General features: G+C 43.4%; 1 protein-coding gene across 4 annotated transcripts in view; it reads right to left on the bottom strand.

Moving 5' to 3' along the window:
* Positions 1–4,285: 4,285 nt before the first annotated feature.
* Positions 4,286–22,471, bottom strand: part of ETV7 (ETS variant transcription factor 7) — a 28,012-nt gene continuing 9,826 nt past the window's right edge. For 3 of the 4 annotated variants that reach the window (XM_020999631.2, XM_020999632.2, XM_078155400.1), the window contains 5 exons: positions 19,643–19,768; positions 16,214–16,444; positions 11,609–11,751; positions 8,655–8,755; positions 4,286–8,519 (listed from right to left, as the gene is read on the bottom strand). In XM_020999631.2, the coding sequence (XP_020855290.1) occupies positions 8,402–8,519; positions 8,655–8,755; positions 11,609–11,751; positions 16,214–16,444; positions 19,643–19,768 (719 nt within the window). In that variant the 3' untranslated portion in view covers positions 4,286–8,401. The remainder of the gene's footprint in view (positions 8,520–8,654; positions 8,756–11,608; positions 11,752–16,213; positions 16,445–19,642; positions 19,769–22,471) is intronic. The other variant, XM_078155401.1, reaches the window with a different exon arrangement.

Below are 22,471 nucleotides of genomic sequence, written 5' to 3'. Positions count from 1 at the left end.
TCACAGAGAATTAAATACAACTGAAAAATGACTTAATTGTATATAATATATATATTCATACATTTATTCATAGAACATAATTTGTTCAAACATTCCCCAGTTCAAACAGTCCTTTGATTTGCAGTTCTTTGCCACTACAAAAAGAACTCCTATGAATATTTTTGTATACATGGTAAAAAATATTCCTTCCTCCTCAGTTAATTCAGTGCCCGGCTCACAGTTTCTTTCCTTCCTGACTCCTGATCTCATACTAGAAGACATCGACATACTTACTGATACCTCAAACATACAAACTTCCCAGTTCTGTAAGTTACTGGTTTCCCATGACTATTCCCCCACCCCACCTAAGCTATAATGGTCATACCCTTGGTTTTGACATCATCCACAAATGTACCACTTCCATGTTCATGAGCTCTGAAATTTCTTTATATTGTCATAATTTTTAAAAATTACATCTTTCTCTATACCTTATAAACTCTAACCCTGTTCTTGGTCTACACCATGACCTCGAAACCCCCTATCAACAGTTCTTTCTCAAGCCATCACCCCTGCACTGGCTACCCTCTCCTCCCTTCCCTGTTTTGACCCCTTGATGAACCATTTCTAAGTCTACATTATTCTCTCAAGTCCCTAGACCACTTACATTACCACTGATCTTGCCCCACCAAGTCACAACCTTGGATCACTCCACAATCTACTGCTTTCATTCCAACTCACATGCTGCTGAATGAAGCTGGAGGGAAACATGGAACCATGTTGATGGGTTCAACTGCAAAATTATGTTATATTATCTGAATTAGGCCCTTGTTGCAGCAAAGCGATCCTTTTCCACCTTCCTAATCAATTACTATTCCACTCACCACAGTGGCTCTTCCAAAGCTTTTCATCCCTCTTCTCACTTCTCATGATTCTCTTTCCCCCCACCTTCTCACCCAAGAACGTTGCCTCATATTTCACTGAAAAAAAAGGCTATTCATCAAGAGTTCTCTTCTTTCCTCCTCATTTCACATGCCCAGATACCTTCTTATACTATCTTCTCTTTCACTCCTGTCTCATGTGAAGAGGAGCCCTTCTCTTTATCAAAGATAATCCCTCTACCTGCACAAGGGATCCCATTTCACTCCGTCTTCTCTAGCAGACTGCCCCTTCTATGATTTCCAGTCTCTCACTTATTTTAACTCTGCCCCTGTCTATTGGCTGCTCCCCTACTGCCTAGAAATAGGTCCATGTCTCCCCTATCCTCAAAAACCCCTCACTTGATCTGTCCATTCATGCTGGCTAGCATCCTATATCTCTCTTCCCTTTTGAGGCTTAGCACCTTGACAAGGTTGTCTACAATAGATGCTTCCACTTCCTTTCCTCTCATTCTATTCTTAAGTCTGGACAATCTGGTTTTCAATTTCATCTTTCAACTGCAAGTGCTCTCTTCAGAGTTACCAATGATCTCTTGATGGTCAAATCCACTCGTCTTTCCTTAATCCTCCTCCTCTTTGACTCCTGACACTGTTAATCTTTCTCTTCTGATTGATAGTCTCTTCCATCTACGTTTTTGTGATACTGCTCTCTTCCTACCTGTTTGAATACTCCTCATTCTCCTTTGCTCAGTCTTCATCCAGGCCATGCCCACTAACCGTGGGTTAACCCAAGGCACAAGACTCCAAAACTTTGTCTTGGGCCTTCTTCTCTTCACCCTCCATTCTATTTCTCTTTTTTTTTTCAGCCAGAAGGAAAGTTTATTAGTGATAAAACACTTAGGACCAGGTGACACCCGTAAAGACGAGCGGGCATGAGAGGTTCTCAGCCTTTTGAGCGTGAGATTCTCAGCCTCTATTTCTCTTCATGATACCATCATCTCTAATGAATTACAACATCATATCTACACAGATAATCTTCAGATTGGTTTATCCCTCCCTAAACCTCTCTGCTGACCTCCAGTTTCACATTTCCAAATGAACATTGGATGTCTCCATTTGGACGTCCCATAAATTCAACTCATTCATCTTTTCCCTCAAATTCTCCCCTTTTCTTAACTTCCTTGTTACTGTCAAGCCTTCCAATCACCCAGTCTTGCAACCTAGGTGGCATCCTCTCTCCTTCTCCATATCCAATCTTTTGCCAGGTCTTATCAACTCTACCTTCTCAACATCTCTCCTATCCCCTTCTCTCTTCTGATGTTGGAACCAACTTGGTGCGGGTCCTTAACATCTCACACTTGAATTGTTGCCAGAGGCTGGTTGGTCTCCTTGCCTCAACTTTCTCCCTACTACTGCAGCCCATCCTCCACTCAGCTGTCAAAGTGATTTTCCTAAAGCATAGTTCTGACCACATCACTCCTCCCCCTATACAATAAATTTCCTCCAGTGGCTCCCTGTCATCTCCAGGATCAAATATAAAATCTTCTCTTTGGCTTTTAAAATCTTTTACCACCTGACCCCCTTTCACCTTTGCAGTCTTCTTATACCTTACTTGCCCCTACCCCCCACCCTGAAATACTCTGTGACCAGTGATCCCAAAGTACTTGAGGGGCCCTCCTTGCACAAAACACTCTAACTCCAAACTCTGGGCCAGGGGTGGGGAACCTGCAGCCTTGAGGCCACATGTGGCCTTCTAGGTCCTTGAGCACAGCCTTTTGACTGAGTCCAAATTTTACAGAACAAATCCTTTCCTTAAGAAAATTTGTTCTGTGAAGTTTGGATTCAAAGGGCTGCACTTGAGGACCTAGAGGGCCACATGTGGCCTTGAGGCCACAGGTCCCCCACCCTTGCGAGTCTGGGCATTTTCATGGGTTATACCCCATGCATGGAATGCTTTTGCTCCTTATTTCTGCGTCCTGGTATCTCTTGTTCCTTCAGGTCTCAGCTCAAATCCTATTAAGCGTCTTTCCTAATTCTCCCATAGTGCAAGCGTCTTCTCTCTATTGATTATCTAGAATTTCTCCTGTATATGGATTATTTGGACATAGTTGTGGGCATGTGAAATCCTTGTGAGGAGGGACTATTTTTTGCCAAATGCTTATTCCCTTCCCCTGCCCCGATCCCTCTTTGTATCCTCATTGCTGAGGATACATATATAATAAGTGCTCAATAAATGCTCGTGGACTTGCCTTTACTCATTGATATGGATCATTTTCTTCTTCTTTGATCTCTTTGGGGTATAGGCATTGTAGCGGTTGTATTAGGATCAAAACATTTATGAACAATTTGGTGACTTTTGGAGCCCAGTTACAAATTGCTTTTCAGAATGGGTGGACCAATTCATAGCTCCACCCCCTAAAAGGACATTAATGTACTCTAGAATTCTCTCACATGTCATGTTCTGTCTTTGTTCTCTTAGCCATCAAAAAAGCACTTTACCCCAGCTATCAAAATCAACACAGGGGGCTGCCTTGTTCACTTTCCTGGGAGCAAATTCACCAGAAGGTACTGAGACACTGCAGTCCAAAGGATTTCTTGGGACACTGGGGAATGGGAAACACCCTAGGACTGGAGGAGGGCAAATATTTTTCCAATCTTCAAATATAAGGAAGTGAACAGAGAGGACACAATATATGCCAGTGAGCTTGACTTCAATTCCTGGGAGTAATTCAATAATAGATCACTAAAAAGATGGTTAATGAACATCTAGTTCATTAGGTAGTGATTCAATTTAATAACAAAGTACCAGTCTGGCTTCATCAAGAACAGGTCATGACAGACTACCCTTATCTCCTTTTCTGACAGGTATAAACTGGTAGTTCAAGGGGACACTACAGATAAAGTTTAATTAGACTTTAGTAAAGTCTCATATTCTTCTTGTAGAAGTGATGGAGAGGGGCAGCTAGGTGGCACTGTGGATACAGCGCTGGCCCTGAAATCAGAAGGACCTAAGTTCAAATCCAGCCTCACACATAACACTCACTAGCTGTGTGACCCTGTGCAAGTCACTTAACCCCACTGCCTAACAAAAACAAACAAACAAAAAAAATGATGGAGAGATGTGTTATTGGTCAGTTGTTTCAGTCCTGTCTGACTTTCCATAACCTTATTTGGGTTTTCTTGTCAAAAATACTGAGGTTTGCCATTTCCTTCTCCAGCTCATTTGACAGATGAGGAACTGAGGCAAACAGGGTGAAGTGACTTGCCCAGGGTCCCACAGCTAGTAAGAATATGGATTTGAACTCAGGTCCTCCTGACTTTGGGACCAACATTTTATCCTCTGTGACAGACCTAACTGTCCTGGAGATATGTATACTAGAAGGTAATACAAACACAATAGATTCAGAACTCATAGGATGGCCAGACTCAAAGAAGGGTCATTAATGCTTTAATATCAACTTGGCAGGAGGTCTTTAATGAAGTGCCCAAAGGATCTGTGCTTTGCTCTATGCTATGTAACTCTTTGATCAATGACACAAATCTAAGTGGTGCAGTGGACAGAGCTAGAAAGACTCCAGTTCAAATCCAGCCTCAGACACTTACTAACTCTGTGGCCCTGGCAACTCACGTAACTGCTGTTTGCCTTAGTTTCCCCATTTGTAAAAAGGGTATAATAATAGCACCTGCCTTCCGAAGTTGTCTTGAGGATGAAATGAGATGATATTTGTAAATTACTTTGTAATCCTTAACATGCCCCATAAATGCTAGCTATGACTTGGATAAAAGCATGTCTGGCATGTTCATCGAATTTTCAAATACCACAAAGTTGGGAGGGATAGTTAGTTAACACACTGGGTGACAGAGTCAGAATCCCGAGAGATCTGAACCTAATAGAGATCAATGCAAAGTCTCATACCTGGGTTCAAAAAATCAACCTAGAAAGTACGAGATAGGGGAGGTATGATTAGACAGCAGTTTGGCTAATTTCATTGCACGTTGCTTCACCCATTCAAAGAGAGCTTCTTGAACAAGGAAGGAGTCACATTTTTGCCTTTCTTTGTATTCTCAGAATCTAAGACAGTGACTGGCATAGGGCAAGTGCTTTAAAAATGCTTGTTGTCTGAATGACTGATTATATGAAAAAGGTCTAGGAGTCTTGGAAGACTATAAGTTCAATATAAGTTAGCAGTCTGATGTAATTACAAAAAAAAAGGCAAATGCAGTCTTGGTCAGTATTAAGACAGCTCTGTCAGTCAGTCAACAAACATTTATTAAGTGCTTACTATGTTCCAGGCTCTGTGGTAAGCCCTGGGGATACAAAAGGAGACAAAAGATAGTCCCTGACCTCAAGGAGCTTACATTCTAATGTGAGAACACAACATATTAAAGAGAGCTGAAAAGGTGTGGGAGGATACACACATGGGAAAGTCTAAGTGCCGCCTGACTGGTGTGAGTGCCCTCCAGAAATAAGTTCACAGTGCCTCCATACTCTGCCCTGGACAGACCACATCTAGATTGTTGTGTTCATCTCTAGGTGCCACAGTTTAATAAAGATGTGGACAAGCTGGTGGGTGCCCAGAGGAGAGTAACCAGGATGGTGAAGGACATGATGAGACTGCGTGACAGACGATGCCAGTTCAAGGCACTAGGAATGTTTTACACGGAGAAGGCTCACTTGTCAGTTACATCATAGAGAAGATTTCTTCTTGAGTTTAGGGTTGACCAGATGGCCTTGGACGTCCCTTCCTCCACTAAAATTCTTCAGTTCCGTGAATTCCAGCCCTGACACTTATTAGCTTTGTGAGCCTGTGGTTTCCTTATCCGTAAAATGGGATGAAATGCTACTTGCACTAAGAGTCAGTGTGGTATAGTGGATAGAAAGCTGGTTATGGACTTTGAGAAGTTGTGGATTCAAATCCTGCCTCTGACATAGACTAGCTGTGTGATTACGGGCACTTAACCTTACAGTGCCTCGAACAACAACCCTTTGAACTTGTAAGTTGTAGATGAGTTGCTGAATCCCATTATTAGAGTTAATTTTCCTTACCAGGAGCCCCTTACTAAGATGGAACCAAAGGTCTATACTGGCGTTTCCACCCCTTCCCAGCACCAGTGAGAGTCATTGTGAGGAAAGTGTTCTATGAAGCGCAACAGTGTTAGATAAAGGTGAGTTATTGTTAGTTTCTTTGAACCTGAAAGATCATAAATTTAGAACTAGACCCTCTACAGATAAAGAAAATGAGGGAAAAGAAAAAGAAAGGGAAAGGGATTTGCTCAAAGTCACACAGGAAGTGAGTTTATCATACCCCAAGTATGGGTACAAAGACAGTTGCTACTTGCCACAACATTTGCTAACTGTCTGTGATACATCTCGGTGTTACCTTCTCTCTTAGACGTATCCCACGTGCTCATTACTGGACTGTGAGCTTGTGGGAGGGTTCTTTGTCCCTAAGAGCAGGGACTGTCTTTTGCCTTTCTTCGTATCCTCAGTTCTTAGCGCAGTATCTGGCACATCGTAGGTGCTTAATAAATGCTTATTGACTGACTGACTGTGTGACCTCATAGCTGGGAACACAAGGTTTTTCACATGTGGTTTTTGATTTACCGGCCAAGTTCACTGGACTGAATATGACCTTTCTCACCATCCTCACTCTCAGCGCTTTGTCCATTTTCCTTTTCTTTTTCTTCTTTTTTTTTCTTTCCAACTTCTCCCCTTCCCTCGTTTCTCTTTCCCTTTCCCACCTTGGCACCTGGCTTCATTCCTGCTCCTCTTCTTTTTCCTTCTTCATATTCTCACACAATCACAAACTCTCAGCATTGGAAAGGGTCTTGGAAGAACCTTGGTGATTTCCTTACTTGTGTGTGTCTCTTTTATCTGCCTACTAAATTGCTAACTTGATCATGGCAAGTATCAGATTTAGAAATGCAAGGTAATTCAGGAATCGACTAGTCCAACCTTCTCATCACCCAGTTGGGGAAACTGAGGCCCAGAGAGGTCAGGTGGCTTGCTTGAGGTCACATGGGGAGGAAGTAACAAAGTCAGGATTTGAAGCCCCACCACAACTTAATACCTAACATTCTTTCTGCTGTGGAAATAACCAGCCTTCCTATGGACCATGTCTTAGCAGGAATAATAATAACAACAGCTAACATTTAAGTAATGGCACCTGCTATGTGCCAAGCACTGTACTAAGAGCTTCGCAACCATTATCTCATTAGATCATTTGACAGCCCTGGAAGCTGTGTGCTATTATTATCCCCATTTCACAGATGAGGAAACTGAGGCAGTGGTTAAGAGACTTGCTCAGGGTCACATAGCTAGTAAGTGTCTGAAGCAGAATTTGAACTCAGGTCTTCCTGATACCAGCATTCTCTCTGTGGTACCACCTGTTTGAAATATTGCATCCTGTAGAATGTGAGGGCAGGGGCACAACACTTTATTTTGTCTTAGTATCCCCTGTGCCTAGCACAGTGTCTTGCTTCCAAGTAAGTGATCATTAAGATCATGGATTTAGAGCTAAGGAGCCATTGAATCTAATCTTATTTTACAGATGAGGAAATTAAGTACCAGAGATGTCAAGTAACTTGCCCAGGGTCACATAGCTAGTAAGTATCAGAGGCACTATTTGAAGCCTTGTCTTTCTGGCTCTGAGGCTAGTAACCATGCTTCATTGAAAGTTAGTTGCTTGCGAAATTAAATTATGCTATGTGGCATAGTGGAGAAAGTGCTGGGTTTGGAGTTTGGAAAACCTGGGTTCAAATCCTGCCTCAGATACTTATTAATGACCCTGGGCATGTCCTTTAACCTCTTTCAGCTTCAGTTTCCTCATTTGGAAAATGGGTATAATAATAGCACCTATCTCCTAGGGTTGTTGTGAGGATCGGATGAGATAACAGATGTAAAGTACCTTGCAAATCTTAAGACAAAATTGCCACATAAATGATCTCGTTACTTAAGCACAAATGCTGCTTACTAACGATGTTTGTTGAATGAAGGAAGGAAGGAAGGAATAAACTATAAGGAAATAAACAAGACAGAGGGAGACTACAGGTGGTGATCAGGAGACTGCTGTTAGAAAGCATTTGAAGAAACAGGGCCCAGTTCTGCACAACTGCCGGAAGGGACATTTAAGGAAGGAGTCAGCAGGGGCAAGGGCACCGGCCATCTCGTCCTCTGCCTTCCTTCAGTTGACCTTGATCCAAGTCCAGATTTGAGTCCTGCATGTGAATCCTTGGAAGAGCACTCGAAGGATGTTTCTTTTCCCTCCTCCAGCCCCGATGTGCACCCTTTATCCAGAATCTCTGGCTTCTCCAAGTCTGGAGGGAAGGGCAAGTGGTCAGCTTCCTCCTCCTCCCCTTCCTCCTCCTTTTCCTTCTCTTCTTCCTTCTCCTCCTCTTTTTCCTCTTCCTCTTCCTTCTCTTCTTCCTTCTTCTCCTCCTCCTCTTTTTCCTCCTCTTCCTCCTCTTCCTTTTCTTCCTCCTCCTCCTCCAGTAAAAAAAAACCTCTTCTAGATCAGAGACACGCAGCCCTGCCTGTCAGCTATCCCTTAGGATGAGACTTCTAGCACCTCCTCCTTAAAATCCAGTCCTTCCTGATCCTGATGTTCCAGCTGTTCCAACCTGCTGGCTTTGTGGTGAACAATCTCATGAGGAGTTTTCAGGAATCTGGAATTAAAAAAAAAAGGTGGGAGTGGTTAAAGACTCGCCTGCCTGAGCCAGGGGGAAATGGGCCCTGGGCCCTTCCTTCTCCCAGGCCAATTCCCCTTCCTCACGTTACCACAGCATCTGAACTGTTCTTACCTGAACAAGAGTTTCTGGCCTGGCTCCTTTTTGATGATTTTCAGTTTGTAGTAGTGCCGGAGAGCCCTTGACATCTTCTCATAGGTCATGTTCACCCGGTTCTGTAAGAGAAAGCAGGCACCGTGTGACCTAAGGGATCTGGAACTATCAAATTATTCTGGGCCTGGAAGGCCCCCGATCTTTGTGCCGCGGGAGAAGTCACTGTCTGGTTCTCTCTGCTTGTGCTAACCCAGAAGTCTCCTCGCTTCTCAGGGTAGGTGGGAGAATTTAATTTCCAGGCCAAAAAGTGCATGCGGTTGAAACGCAGTTAGAGACAAGAGTGTGATGTGGCGGGAAGCACCAGGAGTTGAGAGACCTGAGACTTTGTGCTATCTCTGCTAACAAACCTCTCTGGGCCTCAGTTTCTTCATCTGGCAAATGCGTATTATGAACATGGGAATAATCAGATTGTACAAACTTAGAACTGGACGGGAATGCAGCAGTCAGCTGGCCCAGTGCCCTCCAACCCTGCCCAGGCTTGTTCAGGGACAGGCCCCTGTATTTCTAAGAGTTAGCCTTTGCAGCCTCAACTTGAAACAAAAAAAATGCTTCCTATCATACATGAAAGATTTTGAAAATCACAATACAAATATAAAGTACCATTAGTTTAGATGCAGGATAAAGGATCATTTGCTCCCTCTTTCAGAAATATTAAGAAAGCATATTTTTAGTGGATAGAGCACTGGCCCTGGAGTCAGGAGGACCTGAGTTCAAATTCGGCCTCAGACACATAACACTCACTAGTTATGTGATCCTGGGCAAGTCACTTAATCCCATTGCCTAGAAAAAACAAAACAAAAAGAAAGCGCATATTTTTTAATTACCCTAGTCTAAAGCCTAACCATTTTCTTTTGGGCAGTCAGGTGGTCCAGTGAATGGAGTGCAAGACTTGGAGTCAGAGAGACCCAGGTTCAAATCTTGCATCAGACACTTACTAGCTGTGTGACCCTAGACAAGTCACCTAACCTCTCTCAGACTCAATTTCTTCATCTGCAAAATGAGGATGGTAATACCATCTACCTCACAAGCTACGAGGATCAAATGAGATAAAACATTTGAAGTGCTTTACACAAATTCTATTATTAAAATTATAACTAAGTATATAAAAAGTTAAGAATGAAAGCTAGTTTTCTGAAAACAGATTAAGGGTGGTAACCAGACTTCAAACAGGGAAATATCTCAATGTAGCTATGGCCAGCTGGGAGCAGCTAGGTGACGCCATAGTGCACAGAGTGCCTGGCCTGGCATCAGGAAGACTCATCTTCCTGAGATGAAATCCAGCCTCAGACACTCCCTAGCTGTGTGACCCTAGGCAAGTCACTTATCCCTGTTTGCCTCAGTTTCCTCATCTGTAAAATGAGCTGGAGAAGGAAATGGCAAAGCACTCCAGGATCTTTGCCAAGAAAACCCCAAACAGAGTCACAAAGAGTCGGACGCGATGGAAACGACTGACCAAGCTAAGCCCATTGCCTTTTCCCCTGGGCTGAAGGGATGAAGGGTAATGATCAAATGGAAGGAGTCTTTTGACGGCTTCAGCTGATGGAAATATGCCAGAGAGTGCCTTTGTCCACTGGAAAAAAGAATCCTTATAGGGAGGGACTGAGTCACTTTAGGAAAACCATTCTCCATGAGTGAGCAGAAAGTGAAGTGAATTTGGTTCTGCTTTGATGATGCAAAATAATAAGTGAAATTTGTCCTGAGTGTTGTGACTGGCTTTATCCCATTATGGAATCATGGCTATTGTTTTGAGAATATAATAAACCATTAGCCAAAAAATGGTTTTTGCTGGAGAGAGATTTCCGGGGTCGTGGGCCAGCTCTGTCTGTCTTTGTTCTGCTCTTGCTAAGTACAAGTACTTGGATTATAATACTCGAAATCAATAAAAGTTATTTCTGGCAGGCTCATGCCTAAAATGCAGAGTGTAGAGTTTTCTTCCATATTAGTAGCAGTGGTAACAATATCAATACTACTAATAATAACAATATGAGAAACAGTGTGGCATAGTGGAGACAGAGCCAGTCTTTGATCAGGGAAGACTTGAGTTTAAGGCCTACCTCTGACACATACTGGCTGTATGACCTTGGGCAAGTCACTTCTTCTGTTAGTGTTCCAGGAAACTCTCAGATTTTCAGTTGTAAAGTGGCTGTCAATCTACATTGGTAGAGGGAATTCTTCACTGGGAAGTCCTCATACCAATGAAATCCCAGGTCTGGTAAAATAATAACAAGTTGTTCAATCACTTCTGACTTTTCATGACCCTGTGGACCGTACTTTCTATGGGATTTTTTAAAAAAATTTTTGTTTGTTTTTGCTAGGCAATGGGGTTAAGTGACTTGCCCAGGGTCACACAGCTAGTAAATGTCAAGTGTCTGAGGCTGGATTTAAACTCAAGTCCTCCTGACTCTAGGACCGGTACTCTATCCACTGCGCCACCTAGCTGCCCCTCCATGGGATTTTCTTGGCAAAAAATACTTGGGTGGTTTGCCATTTCCTTCTGGGATTAAGGCAAATAGAGGCTAGGTGACTTGTCCAGGGTCACACAGCTGGTAAGTATCTGAGGTCACATTTGAACTGAGGTCTTCCTCAGTCCAGGCCCAGCACTCTAACCACTGAGCCATCTAATGCAGTAGATAACAATAAATGGCTAAGTACAACTCTGAGTTCCATTGACTCACCCAATTTATAAAAGAGCTCAGCATCTATGCCTCAGCATTCCTACCTATGAAATGGTAATAACAAGCTTCAGACAAATTGCAGTCTGAAGAAGCTCTAAAGGTGAAGCATTCCAATGCTGGGAGTGATTCAATTCATTCCCACAAACATTCACTGCATGGACCTCGTGGCTGGGCTCCCTACGGCCATCCCCAGAAGGAAAACTTGCAAGGCCATCTTGTACGTCCAGAGCCCAAGCGTACCTTGTGATTTCCCCAGAGCCTGGCAAGTCCATTCGGATCGACCACCCGGAAGACCTTGGAGTCCTTGTCTTCCCACTTGATGTAAGATTCATACCGGCTGTCAGAGAGCAGCTGATACACATAGTCCCATAGCAAGCGACAGTCTGTGGTGGATCAGAGGGCAACACAAGGGTGATGCATAGCAGGATGCAAAGATGCTGTCTGCAAAAGGGTTTTCTAAATAAAATAAAGCAGTGGTGATGGGTGGGGTGCAGAGCAAGCATTTATTAAGCACCCCCTATTTGCCAGGCGCCGTGCTAAACGCTTAGTAAATACCATCTCATTCGATCCTCGGGCAGCTCGGTGGCCCAGTGAACAGAGGGCCAGTCACTTAGTTCATCGGTTGATAGAGTTGACCACTTTGTCAGCTGGCCAATCGATCTGTCAGTCAGCCAGTCAGGTCAACCAATCAGTCCATCATTGCTCAGGGAGTCAGGTATTCAAATTAATTATCAATTGGTCAGACAGTCAGCTGATCAGTCAGCCAGTCAGGTCAATTCATCCACCTATAAACTGGTCAGCTGGTCAAGAGTGTGTTGGTAATGCCCTACACGAAAACAGAAGGGGAAGAGGATAAGAGAAGGGGAGAGAGACAGAAGAGAGGACAGACTAGGGGAAGGGATATTCAGAATGCATGCCATCTTGGGGTGGGGGAGGGGAGAGATAGGGTATAAATTGGGAATTCAAAAACTTGTGGGAGTGAATGTTGAAAGCTAAAAATAAATAAATTTATATTAAAAAAAAAAAGAGAGTGTGTTGGTAAATGTTTAACAATAAGCTCTCTGAAAAAAAGAAATGCACATATGATACATTTTTAAAGTTTGATCTATTATCAATATCTTCTCCATCACTTTCTTAAGTCTAGATGATCAACAAAATAATGCATCAAGACCCAATTCATTGCATTTGTGAATTGTGAGGTAATAGTCACACTGGAAATTTAACAATCGGCTCAGAAGAGCTGGCTCCAAGCTTCCTCCCCTGCAAACCAATTGTCAGTCAAGTCAACAATCAGTTGGTCAGTTAGTTGTTTCGCTAGCTGGTCTCTCATTGGTCACTCAAGCCTTTTATTTTTTTAAAGGCAATTGGGGTTAAGTGACTTGCCCAGGGTCACACAGCTAGTAAGTGTCAAGTATTTGGTCTGAGGCCAGATTTGAACTCGGGTACTCCTGACATCAGGGCCGGTACTCTATCCACTGTGCCACCTAGCTGCCCCAAGACTTTTTTTTTTTAATGAACATCCAGGGTAGCCAGACTTAGTATTTGGCTAGCATCCAAATTGTCTTTGGCAAGAGATAATTGCCTGGTGAGAAAAGTGGGCTTGGATTTCTTCAACCTAGAGAGGCTTTGGGGACCCTCTCTGCAGAAGGATCAGTCTGAGGCTAGACTACGATCACATGGTACACCCAGAAGCCAAGAAGGGACAAGGACTCAGGCACTTAATCAATTCAACCTGAGCTCTTACCTTCAGACTCCATTCATTAGGTGTGTAGCAGCAAGATATATAAATTAGGTTGTACCTTCAGGGAAATATGGTGCTCCCCTCCCAAAGCAACTACATCTATTGCTAGACTGCCTTCTGTGCTACTCCATCTTCTAAGCCTACCATCCAATCAAATTCCTGGTACCTGTTGTTTACAGACCCCAGGTCACTGTCCTTCCTTCCTCAATGAGGTTGATACCTGGCTTACAATTTTTCTCTTCTCCCCAGCTCCTGCCCTCATATTAGAAGACTCTGACATATAAATTCTCCCTCAAATACCCTAACTTCTCAGTTCCTCAACCTAGTCACCTTCCATGAGCTACTACTCCACCCTACCTCAGCCACACACAAAGATGTTCACACCCTTGATTTTGTCATCGTCCACAAAGGTGCCATCTGCATGTTCAAGAATTCCGAAGTCCTTATCTGACCATAATCTATTGGCATTTCATCTCTCCCTCTTCCTTCCCTTACATATCCCTACTCTTCATCCTCGTTGTGACCTTTAATCCCTTCACCCCTCAAAGGAGGCCCCTCCCAGGCCATTTCCCCTGCACTAGCTGCTCTCTCTCTTCTTTTCCCCAGCTTGACCCCTTGGTAAGCCAATTCAACCCTACACTATCTTTGCCTCTTGAATCCCTAGCCCCCTTATGTATCACCCATTATATTCAGCCAAGCCTCAGCCTTGGATCACTCCCCGCCATTCATCAGGTTCCATGCCTACACATGCATTGCTGAATAAAGATGGAAAAGATCAGACAACTGTTCTGACTGGGTCCACTTCAAATGTATGTTTCCTAACCTCAATGGGGCCCTCGCTGCTGCTAGGTAATCCTGCCCTACCTCCATTATCAGCTCACTACCCCACTCTCCACAGTGGCTCTTCCAAACCTTTTCATCCCTCCTGAAACCTCCCATAGCTCCTCCTGCCCCTACCCTCTCAGCAGAGAACCTTGTCTCATATTTTACAGAAAAAAATTGAGGCCATTTCTGTGAACTCCCTCATCACCCTTCTTCATCTCTCATCACTCAAACACCTTCTGTCACTTTCTCTTCCTTCACCTTTGTTTCACATGATTAAGTGGCCTTGCTTCTTTCCCAGGTTAACTCCTCTACCTGTTTAAGTAATTCCATTCCAACCGTCTCTGCCCCCTCTGCCCTCCCCACTATTTCCACTTATTTTCAATCTCTCCTTCTCCATTGGCTCATTTTCTACTCCCTACAGACATCACCATCCTGAAAACATCCTCACTTGATCCTTCCACCCTGTTATTGTCCTATATCTCTTTGGCCCTTTGTAGCTAAAAAGGCCATCCACAATATGTGCCCGCACCTCTTCTCTTACTCTCTTCTTAACCCCTTATGATCTGGATTCCAACTTTATCATGCCACAGAAACTTCCCTCTCCAAAGTGACTAATGTTCTCCTATTTGCCAAGTCCAATGTCCTTTCCTCAATCCTCATTCTCCTTGACCTCTCTGTAACCTTTGACATTGCTCATCCCTCTATCCTTCCTGATACTCTCTTCTCTCTAGGTTTTCAGGACATTACTCTCTCCTGGTTTTCTTCCTCCTTATCTGACCACTCCTCTGTCTCCTCCTCCATATCATGCCCTCTAACCATAGGTTAGTCCCTCATGGTTCAGTCCTAGGCCCTCTTCTCTTCTCCCTCTATATCATCTCATTTGGTGATCTCGTAAGCTCCCGTGGATCTAATTACCCTCTCTGCATTGATGGTTCTCCAATCTACCTATCTTGCCCCAATCTCTCACCTCCAATCTTATGTCTCCAACTGTCTTTCAGACATCTTGAACTGGATGTCCAGTAGCCATTTTAAACTCAATACGTCCAAAATATCCCTATTACTGCAGAGGTCAATACAATCCTCTCAATCCTTCAGGCTCACAGCCTAGGAGTTATCCTGAATTCCTCACTATCTTTCACCCCATCCCCCCATATCCAAGCTGTTGGGAAGGCCTGGCGATTGCACCCTTGCAATATCTCTTCAATGCACCTCCTTTTCTCCTCTGACACTACCACCACCCTGATTCAGACCCCTATTACTTCATACCTTGATTGCTACAATTGCCCATTGGTACATCTGCCTGCCTCAAGTCTCTCTCCACTCCACTCCATTCTCCATTCTAAAGTGATTTTCCCAAATGCAGTTTTGATCATTGCCTCCAGACACAAACACGAAATGTTCCATTGAGCATTCAAAGCCCTCCATAACCCAATACCTTCCTACCTTCCAGTCTTCTTATACCCTCCTCCCCAGCACATACTCTAATTCAGTGACACTTGCCACCTTGGTTCTTCCATAAACAAGAGAAGTCGCTCCATCTCTCAGCTCCGGGAATTTTCTCTGGCTGTCTCCCGTGCCTGGAATGCTTTCCTTCCTCCGCTCCAGCTACTGACCTCCTTGCTTCCTTTAAGCCCAGCTAAAATCTCACCTTCTACAGGGAGCCTTCCCCAATCCTTCCATTCCAGTGCCTTCTCTTCCTTTGATTATTTCCTGTTTTTCTTGTCTAAAGCTTGCTTTGTATAAATGTGTTTGCGTGTTGTCTTCCCCATTTGATTGTAAGCTCCTTGAGGGCAGGGACTATCTTTTGCCTCTTGGCACAGTGCCTGGCACATAGTAGGCACTTAATAAATATTTATGGAATTGAATTCAAATGGTGCAGGTATAGCAAAGTAAAGTCTAAGTTGAATGTCACTCCCCTACCTGTCACTTGACTCCTCTTATTTTAATCTTAACCTGAGTTCTAGAAAAATCTAGGCACATGTTAGATAATTTCTTAATCCTAAATAAAACTGTACTATTGTTCCCCAACCCACCCCACCCCATGTCTGGTTTTAAATAAGTGATATTTAATGAACTAGAGAAACCTCTTTTCCCAATAATAATTACTCTTCTTTTTATATTTAATTATATAAACACTTAATTATGTTAAAATTATTGAATGTATAAAATTTATCAACAAATAAAGTTAATTTTTAAAATGCTTTTTTTTTCTATAAACACACTATTCATCCAATGACATCCTCCCTTTCCATTCAGAGGCCAGGGTCCCCTCCACTCACCTGTAAGTTTTCCATCAATAGAGTCTTGCTTTGTTCTGTGAAAGGAACAAATGACCTCTGCCTGATAGCTGACCTCTGACATGTGTGAGAGATTGAGCGGCTCTTCTCTGAAGAAAGCCCCTCTCGGCAGAAAGGCAGGATCGAGCTGGCCAGAGGTGCTGCTGGACATCTCATTTCGTTGGGGTGCCAGGAGACCCCCTTGAGAGGTAGGTTTTAAGGGGTTATTACCCCCTGCAAGAAAATATGGAACTGTTGGATTTTTTCTCTTTGGTTCCAGAACTTTTCTCCAAAGAAACTCTTGCCTCCCTTTCTGGAGTGACCAGAGGGCACATATAACCAAGCATTGGCTTCTTCTCTCTGTTATCCAATCCAACCAATATTTATTTAGTTTGGGGTGTCTACTATATCTATGAGGAACAGTGGAAAGTATTCTGGTTTTTGGAATCAAGGACCTGCATTCAAATCCCAGTTCTGCCACACCTGTGTGATGTTGGGTAAGTCATCAAACTTCCAGGCCTCAGTTTCCTCATATGTAAAATGAGGATATTGATCTCTGAGGTCCCGGCTCCAAACTATGATCCTATGATCTATGTGCTAGAAGCCTGGTAAAAAAATATTTTCCCTCTCTCACCCCAGAAAGATGGAAAAGAAGAGAGAGAAGAAGAGCAGAGGGAGAAGAAGGGGGAAAGTTTCAAAAGAGAGAAGAGGAGAGAAAAGGGAAAAAAAGGGGAAGGGAGAGAACTGCCAGGGAACAACTAAAGATCTACATGAAATAGGCATCAATGAGCAAACAAAAACAAATATGTCCTGTCTGGCATTTAAATAAAACGTAGAAAAGGAAAAGAAAATATTTATTCTTAAAGAATATACTTTAAAAATTAAAATAACATATAATGTATCACATTACTATAATTTATATTGCAGTAAATATAAGCAAAATGCAACCTGGCAAATCATAAATTTTCTTAAATTGCAACATTCATATAATGCAACATATTTATAATTAGATGCATTTTGCTCTTTACTAGAATGTCAAATTTGTACATTTTCATAATTTAACACAAGATCTTTATTTAAAGACTAAGAGAATATAGAATTGGAAATATTTTGTATAAGTTGCATTTTTGGTAAACTTTATGTAGGTCACTTCACTTTTTGGAATTGAAGAATAACAAACAATTTAAAACCTATACTACACTTATACTTTAGCATAATTAAAATAAAACTGAACTACAAGTTCACTATTCATAGCAAGCTACATGTTAAAAACATTTGATTCAGGAAAGTTGCATCTGCCCATAAGATAGGGCTACACAGTTGGCATACTGTCAAATAGTAGGCACTAAACAGAAGCAGAAATGTTCCTTCACAAGACAAGTTCATTAATTATATATTCATACAGTTAAGAACCACATTAAAACATACTTGTGTTCTGTTCTTAACATATAGTTAGCAGTGCCTTTGTTGATCTGAGTCCCTATTGGTTAATAATTGACAACATTTTTGTATTGTTATGGTCTTCACTGATTTTATAATTGCCATCAAAGAACAATCAACAAATGATACCACTAAGAAATGACATATACACATATGTGTATACACAGATGCACACATGACAGACACATGCATGCACACACATAGTATATCTACACATATGTGCACATGTACACACATATGTCAATACATATGTGTATACACATGGGTGTGCATATAGAAATACACACAGTCGTCAGGCTCACACTGGCCTCTCTGCCTCGCCTCCCCCCACCAGCCCTGGTTCTAGGTGCTATGCTAGAGAAGGACAAATAGATTTCAGTGTCTCCTCTTTCTCAAGGTCTGGTCTGAAAAGGGCCAGGAGAGACTTATCTGCCCCAAAGGGTCTTCTCAACAGCCCCTCAACTTACCTGAAATGCCCATTTTAGGAAAGTCATTAGTATAAATTTCTTTAGGAGTCTCTTAAAGGAGCCTGAGTGATGGTATTATGCTACCCAGGAGAGGCAGAATATTAACACAAATTAATTCATCTCTTCTATTATCACCCCTGGCCTAGAAGAGGAATCATAGGATGTGGAAGTTCTGGTTGGGAGGTGGGATTGGGGATAATTTGCAGCCCCAGGCAGGGCCATCACTAAGCCAGGCTGAACAAGGCTTGGTGCCCTAGGGTGCCAACATGGTAGTGATGGTGCTTTCTCCTCAATATAATAGCAGTTCCTGTCTCAGGCCACTCTGCAGGGGACAATGACCTTGGGGCTCCTCTCCCAGGCAATCTGACTATCTTTTGCACCACTCCACCTTCCACTGGTCATCAAATTTGCCCCAGACAGAAAGAATTACAGCTAGTTCAGGCTGTGGCCATAAGCATATCACTGGGTAGAATCCTACACATAGAACAGTATGAGAACAGCAATCAGAGGGGCAGGCAGAACTGAGCATTGAAAAGAAGGGAAAAGGAGGTCAATAAGGGCAAACTTTGAAATACGGGATCACAGAATCTTTGAGTCACAGGCTGCATCAGACATGAGTTTGGAGATCATCTAGTCCAGGGGTGTGCTGGAAGAGCCAACTGTTAAATTTTCAGCGTGAGCATTCGTACCTCCAAAATCATTACAAATCAGGGCTGGATTTGTTATTTTGTTGATTGTCTACATTTAAGAAAGCAATAGAGAAAATGTTAATAAAGCAGATTAAATTTTAAAATGTGTTCAGTAATAACCTTCCCCTTCACCAAAAGCTGGTTGTTAAATCTTTATCAGCACACCCCTGATCTAGTTCCCCCACCCCCACTTTACAGATGGCAACTATGTGGGACAGTGGATAGAGTGTAACATTCTAGTTTGAATTCTGCCTCAGGACCCACCTAGCTGTGTGACCTTGGGCAAATCCCTTAACCTTTTTTCGTCCTCAGTTTCCTCATCTGTAAAATGAGGATAACAACAGCATCTACCTCCCAGGATTATTGTGAGGATTTGCAAACCTCAGAGCACTGTTGCTAATTATTATTTTGTTGTTGTTCAGTCATTTCAGTTGTGTTCGACACTTTGTAATGCCATCTGCGGTTTCCTTGGCAAAGACGCTAGAGTGCTTTGCTATTTCCTCATCCAGCTCATTTTACAGATGAGGAAACTGAGGCACACAAGGTTAAGTGACACAGCCAATAAGGCTCTGAGGCCAGATTTGAACTTGTGAAAGTGAGTCTTCCTGACTCCAAACCCAGCGCTCTCTCCACCATACCATCTAGCTGCCCCATTGCTGTTGCTGTTGTTCCAGGTAGGAAAAACTGGAGCGTAGGGAGGGGAAGAGACTTGCCCCCAATTCCCACAGTTGCCTACAGGATAATATTGCCCATGGCTGGGGCTGCCCTGAGATTTGGGGGTAAGGATGGGAAGGTTTTCTGGACAGGTACAAAAGCACAAGGGAAGACCGCCTCACCTTCCAGAGGACAGAGATGCTGCCGGAAGGGGATCACGGGCCTGAATGGCGTGCTGAAGAGGGGTCCGCAGACCAGGGCTGTCCTCTGGGTCTTAATATACTGAAGCAGCTCATACAAGACATCACCTGGCAGCAAGGGAGAGAGAGGGTGTTGATCGGGGCTCTCTGAATCTGACCGAGAAGGGAGCAAAGAGTGCATCTTCAGGCTCTGGATAGGTCACCCTTGAGTGGAATTGAGGGCGGTATGTCCCTTTCCCTCACTCATATGAAGAAGAGACTGCCTCCTAGCCCCAGAATGGACTCCCTCCTCATCCCCAGAAGTTGTGGAGCTCTTTCTTTTCCTTCAACACTCAGCTCCAGTGTCATTTTCTCCATGAAGACTTCTTGGATCCATCCTAGCTGGAAGGGAGCTCTCCTCATTTCCTTAAGGACATTTTTAATCTATCCTTTGTCTCTTTGATATTCTGCCTTGTACATGTCCTATCCACACTCTTGGACTGCAAGCTTTTCTAGGGAAGTCACTGTGTCTGCTTTAAATACTATTCCCACCACCACCACCACCACCACTGCTTAGCACAATGCTCTGCCTATAGTAGGTGCTAAGTGTTTGCTGGATCGAATTAGGCCACTCTATTCTGGCATTACTGCCTCCACATCATCAGACACAGACCAAGCACTCCCAGGCAGGCTTGTTTACAGTATTGGGCTTGGAGTTGGGAAGCCTGAGTTCAAATCCTGCCTCAGACACTGACAAGCAATGTGATCCTGGGCAAATTTGTTCCTCACTTTCCTCACCCGTAAAATGAAAGGGTTGAACTCAATGGTCTCTGAGGTCCCTTCTTCAAGCATTAAATCTATAATCCTGTGATTCCCCAGTCTCATGGAACTTTCAGAGCTTTGCTCAGGACAAGGTTTCTGCTTTCAAAGAAGAAGAAATAACCGTGCGAGGACTTGGGATATTCTCTTTCCCTGTCCTCAGTAGAAATGTCCAATATATATATTTGTCGAATTGAATTGAATCCCTTGCCTGTCGGCCCTACCTAGGGCCAGCAGACAACTTCCTCTGTGGTGTAAGTTGAGGGTTGGGGGAGGGCAGAAAGGGTCTCCTGCCTCCAAAATGCTTGAATTACCTATACTTTTTGCTTGAGGCAGATGTTAAAAAGCAAGCGTTACATGAAAGGGATCATAGGGAAAGGCTTTAAAGACCACCTGGTCTAACCTCCTCGTTCTACAGATAAGTAACTACTTGGAGCCCTGTTAGGGCCATGGCTTGTCAAGGGCATAATTGAATATTTGCCAGTCATGGCCTTAACTTCAAGTGTTTGATCACATAACTCTTTGCCCCCTGGAAGGGATCTGAGTAGATAGGACCCAGAGCAGCTAAGTGGGTAATTTCTGTCACATTGTTTTTTTCTGGTATATGGCAGAGGTGGGGAAGGAAAAGATTCTTGGCTTCTAGGTCCTTTGGAGATCAGCTTTTGATTCATAGAATGTCAGAGCTGGAAGGGACCTCCAGACTTTAAAATAGAGAGGACAATAGAGAGTCTGCCTCCCAGTCAGGGAGACCCAGATTCAAATCTTGTCTCTGACCCATCCTGTCTGTGTAACACTGGACTCAAACCATAGGAAGCATTTTGTCCAGCCTCTCAATTTCCAGATAAAAAGAGTCAGACCCATGGATGGAAAGCGACCTGCCTGAGGTCACAGAGTGAGTCAGTGGTAGAGCTGAGCCTAGAACCTTGACAACTGGTCCTTACCATATGATGCTGCCTGGGCGGGGGCGGGGCAGAGGGGGGAGGAATGGGGGAGGAGGATGGGAGGCAGAATCTAGGCAGCAAGAGGATAGTGATTGGAACCCTTGGGAGGATGGGAAAAACAAAAGCCAGTGGTGGAGTGAAAAGAAGGCTGACTTTGGCATCAGAGTACCTTGGTTTAAATACTGACTCACTATTCACTAGTGGTGTGACCTTAGGCAAATCTTTCTCCTTTTCTGGGTTCCAGTTTCCTCATCATCAGTAAAATGAATGGGAGGCTGTGGAGGTGAGAGGAAAGAGTACTGGCTACAGAGTCAGAGGACCTGGATTCAAATCCTGCTTTTGGTGCTTACTGTATCTATGATCCTATGATCTCTGTAAACCCCCTTCTAGCTCAAAACCCTATGAAATTAGCCTAATCAGATACAGGACAGGTCTTGGTCACATCCTACATTTTTCCTCAAAAAGCAGCAGTGTCTCCCAAAATTTAGGATGTCCTCTGCCCTGTGGGAGGCCCATAGACTTATCTCCTGGGGGCTCTCTACCCTCCACCTTCTTGAAGCTATAGCCACAGCAGGGGTGAAAGGCAGCAAAGAACTGAGGTTTCGTAGGGAAAGAGAACTCACATAAAAACTTCAGGGGGAGAACAGACCTTTCTGAGGGAAGGAAGACCCTGGCCTACAGTTCCTCAATGAGGGTGTTAAACATTCTAGCAGCCCCATTGGGGTTGCTAATTTGGGGAACTCTATAATAGGAACTGGGGGGGGTGAGGAGGAGGAGGGGAAGAGGAGGAAATGGAAAATTTTCAAAACTTTCCTCTTTGACTCTTGTAATTACAGGCTGAAAGAAAAAAAAAACAACAACAAAAGAAACTTGAGAAATATAATGCATTCATGAGGAAAGAGAAGAGTGAATATGCAGTGTGGCTAAGTGCCAGATGAGACAAAGAGTGGTCTCTGCATTAGACAGAGTAGACGTTTGTCTACAGTAGCCGCAAATAGAAATGGGGCCGCTAAACCCTACATGAAGATTGACTTAGAAAAACACGTATTAACATTATCTATGTTCTACTGCA

This window comes from Phascolarctos cinereus, unplaced genomic scaffold (assembly GCF_003287225.1).
Source record: "Phascolarctos cinereus isolate Bilbo 61053 unplaced genomic scaffold, phaCin_HiC Scaffold_5;HRSCAF=322, whole genome shotgun sequence".
In the NCBI taxonomy this organism is placed as follows: Eukaryota; Metazoa; Chordata; class Mammalia; order Diprotodontia; family Phascolarctidae; genus Phascolarctos; species Phascolarctos cinereus.
Note: the sequence above shows the minus strand (reverse complement) of the source record. Positions and strands in the feature narration are given on the sequence as shown.